This window comes from Cryptomeria japonica, chromosome 1, assembly GCF_030272615.1.
Source record: "Cryptomeria japonica chromosome 1, Sugi_1.0, whole genome shotgun sequence".
Taxonomy (NCBI): Eukaryota; Viridiplantae; Streptophyta; class Pinopsida; order Cupressales; family Cupressaceae; genus Cryptomeria; species Cryptomeria japonica.
In genome coordinates this window covers 245,772,603-245,776,823 of record NC_081405.1, presented here as the reverse complement: position 1 = coordinate 245,776,823, position 4,221 = coordinate 245,772,603, and the positions used below count along the sequence as shown (strand labels likewise).

The 4,221-nt window shown below is 33.1% G+C and overlaps 2 protein-coding genes across 2 annotated transcripts; both read right to left on the bottom strand.

The window, feature by feature from the left end:
• Positions 1 to 989: 989 nt before the first annotated feature.
• Positions 990 to 1,625, bottom strand: LOC131857238 (cullin-1-like). Its single transcript, XM_059209476.1, has one exon. The coding sequence runs from the start codon at positions 1,623 to 1,625 to the stop codon at positions 990 to 992; it is 636 nt and encodes a 211-aa protein (XP_059065459.1).
• Positions 1,626 to 1,730: 105 nt separating this feature from the next.
• On the bottom strand, positions 1,731 to 3,173 carry LOC131032332 (cullin-1-like). Its single transcript, XM_059209475.1, has one exon. The coding sequence runs from the start codon at positions 3,171 to 3,173 to the stop codon at positions 1,731 to 1,733; it is 1,443 nt and encodes a 480-aa protein (XP_059065458.1).
• Between the last annotated feature and the right edge of the window lie 1,048 nt (positions 3,174 to 4,221).

Sequence of the window (4,221 nt, the reverse complement as noted above, 5' to 3'; positions counted from 1 at the left end):
TCTAGGTCTTTCATTCACTCCTTGTATACCTCTCCCTCCCTTGTATAGGGTTTAGTGAATAGGGTGTAGGACATATGGCGTAGCATATAAGGTTGATGGTATAGGGTTTAGGGTACACCGGGTTGAGGGTATTGCCGGTATTGGTTTTCCCTCCAAGACTCTTAGCTATTTGTATTCTTATTTTGTATTGCGTCTACATATTCTTGGAGGTTTCTTTTGTTGCTATGATTGATGTACAAAACAATAATTAATTAAATCATCCCTCTGCTTATAAAGTGGATGTAGCCATTAATCATGAACCACTATAAATTCATTTGTCTAGCCTACTCTTGTTGTTCTATGTTTTATTTAGTTTCTTTTTGCACAAACATTATTCACTCTTCTATATTTATAGTAATATGTCACACTAAAATCCATGTGTTAAAAGAGGGGTTTATCAGTGCAGGTACTTACATGCACTTAGACTCTAAAAAAATTGTATTTTTAGTTTTCAAAATTAAAGTAAAAATAACATATTTTGACATATTCTACATAGATTTTTTTTAAATGTAAATATGTTATTATGATACATAACTTTACTAATCTATTTTACATTCCTTGTAGTTTCACTAAATAATTTTGTACACTAGAATCGAACTTTAATTTCCGATCAGAAAATTAATATTTAAATTATGATTCGTCTATATAAGAATTGGATTCAAATATCATCCTTGTTATTTATCTGTTACTTAATATCAGCACATGTCAATAATGGAAGATAAAAATCTTTCTCGTATATTGTATTTATATGAGATATCCTATGTGATTATTTGATAGTTTAGAGAAAAGAAAAGTAAAAGGGATTCTTATAAAATTCAGTGCTAAAATAACTTGTGAAGTCCACAAAATACCTAATTGACCTCTTTTCTGAACCAATGTCAAGATAAAATAATAATTTGTGAATTATCAAATCCAGAAATATCTAATTGACCTGTTTTTCTGAACCTATGTCAAGGCAAGTAATTGTACATGTCAGGATTTTCTTTATCTCTCTCTAAGTATTCCCTGTCTATCAGATTTTCAATTCTCCTTCTTATTTCCTTCATATCTGCCGTGAACCTGTCATTAACCTGTTCACTGCATTGCATCACTAACTCCTTATGAGCTAATGTTTCCCTGCTCTTCATAATTCTTACAATCGAAGCATCAATTATATGATGTCTATCTTGAAACACACACTTCCCAACATTTTCTTTTACATTGGCTATGGGTGCCGGAAGTCGGATCTTCCTCTTGTTGCAAGAAAATTTTGCATTGAATTCAAAACAATCTGTTTCCATCACAGATTGGGTATCCGGTAATTTATTTAAGATTTTGTATTTTGAGCATGCAAGGGATTTCAGCAATGCAATTGTATCTTCAACTTCCAAATTCAACTGGGATTTGACTTGTAAAAAACTTAGCCTCTCTGTTTCATTGAACAACAATAGTGCACTTGCATGACATGGGGTTCCAGTTATTTGGATTTCACCTTGGTCAAATCTTCCAATAATAATGCATGTTCCTAGAGAATATTTCCATGTTAGCCTTCTGTTCATTTTTTCTCTGTTATAGAACTCTTTGAATGACTCTAAATGTCTCACCATTTCAACAGGAAGGACAAGTGAATGAGGTGACTTATAGCTTGGCCAGCAGCCAGATGTCAAAATTGTCACACAGAATTCTATTCCAGAACGTGGATGAAGAGGATTCTAACTCAGGTATTCCTCAAAATCTGATTGGGTTTTCATTGCCAATGTCCAATCAGTAAGCATGCCCTCCAGTTTAGATGTAAATTGTCTTCCACACTCAAACTTCAACTTAACTAACATGCTTTGTTCATAATCAGCATTTGAACTTCTATGGGACAGAAGCCTATCTGCGAGCTTCTTCCTATAAAAATCTGCAACCATGTCTTTGTCATAAACGCAGGGAAAGATCTTTGCGACCTTCTCAAGGGCATCTTCAACATTTGAATATGTCATGTTTCTATTTGTCAAAATATTGTCACAAAATGTGACCAATAATTCCCAAATATTGTTTCCTGCAACTTGTTGATTGCAAAAACTCTGAAAGGCTGCCATGAGTGCATTTTTGAAAAGGCAGTGGGTCATAAAACTCTCCTCCACACATTGCAAGTATTTCTCATTCAATTGAATAACACTCCTCACAAACTGATCTTTTACACTTGCAATCACTTCTTTTCCATTATTTGCCTTTAATGCCTCTGCCACCATTTGCCCTCCATGTTTAACTAAGGATGTACCATGCCTGCTAACATGCTGCCTAAATATTTTGGCCATGAGCTGAATGCCTTTATCTATCCCAGAAAACAAGTTAAACATCTTTGAAAGATCATCCATCTTGTCATTTCTCAACAATGGATGACAATCTGAATCTTCCCTCAAAAGTTGGCATTCATGCTTGAAAAGAAGTTCATTTTCTACCATTTCAAGATACCTTGTTTGGCTACTTTGATGCACACAATGCATTGCAATTGTTTCTTTCTCCAACCTTAAATACTTTAGAACCTTCAGCAAATAATCTGGACTAGAATACTCGCATATCCATGAAGCAGTCTTGCTGGAATAGTAAATGTTGGTATTTTCAAAAACGGACACCTCAAAATCTTTATAGTAGTCCAACCCAAAATCCCACATCATACACACAACATTTTTCAATAGAGTCCCATCAAGAACGCTCTCACCTTCCCGCATTTTATTAATTTGAACCATCATAGTACCCTGCACATTACTGCACAAAACTTCATTGTAGACTGTTTCAGGGAAGCATCTCCGAGCAGCTTCCTCGGATTTTGATAAGATCGGAGAATACAAACGGTTGAATCTCAAAGACACAATTTTGGATAGAATGCTAAACATCTCTTTGTAATATTCCCATTGCTTTACAATTTCTGTCAAGAGAAACTCATCTTTTTTTTCCATCAATGCGGGGACAACTGTTGAATTGATATGATCTTCTAAGGCTTTTTCATATTCACATTGCAACGTCGGCGAACTCACTTTGTTGAACTTTAAATAGATTTGATAATAAATCTCCAAATATTCATTAGGACCAAATGGGACTTTCCCTTCGACGATTTGCTTGACCTTTGCAATTGCAATTTGTAAAGGATCCAATTCCTCCATCTCCATCATTCTTTATGGATTTCTGCAGGTAAATCTAAGCTTCCCTCCCTAACCAAAACCACAATAGATTAAATTTTGAGCCAAACATACTTGTATAAGTAGACCCAAGGATTTCATGAAGTACAACGAAACTTTAGGCCGACGAGCTATGAATCCCAAGCTCAAACCCCATGACGTATGGCAAGGGTTATAGTAGGATTTTAACTTCTTCTTTTGTTTTTTTCTTGATGAAAACTTCTTATATTAGACCTCTTCTATGCATTTCTCAAAATCAAGTTGTTTTGACATCTATTTTTATCATTTTTTTTACAATATAGATTGCTATTTGTTTTAATCAGTTTTTCTATTCAGTTTAGAATATTTTCAATAGTATAATCTTTTATAAGATAAATTTTTAATTAGAGAATATCTTGTAATGATTATATTAAATTGTATAAAATTAGAAATAAGAATAAAATCAACAAGTCATATGAATACAAATTTTGTATGGAAAAACTTTTTGGAGAATAACTACTACAGAAGAAACATGGCAAGAATGTATAATTTTATTTAATGTAAAGAGATACATTTAGCATAGCAACATTCTATTCACTTTGATGATACTCTAACAACATGGATATATCTATTAGATAAACTTATGCAACTTAGAGAATTGGGAGATGAATAACACAAATGGTTTCTCAAAATAAAGTACCATCAAACCATTATAAAATACAAAACATACCAAGTTTGAAATAAAGAGGCTCTTTAGATAATAGGAAATGTAACTCCTAATGACTCACAAATGGTAAAAATCATCTCCATACCAAAAATAGATAGTACCATTGACTTGTAACTCCTTCATAATTGATCATAGCCTAAGGTATGCATACAAATTCATCACCTAGTTCATATGAGACCCCCAAAAATATGCAAGGTGCTACACTACTCATTTCTCATACCCAATTTGAGAATTGATCAAAAATAGCTTCATAGCAATCATTTCCAACTTCACCTCCTTTATAACTACATATAATGACTATTGATATTTATCATAAATTATTTTCTAATTATG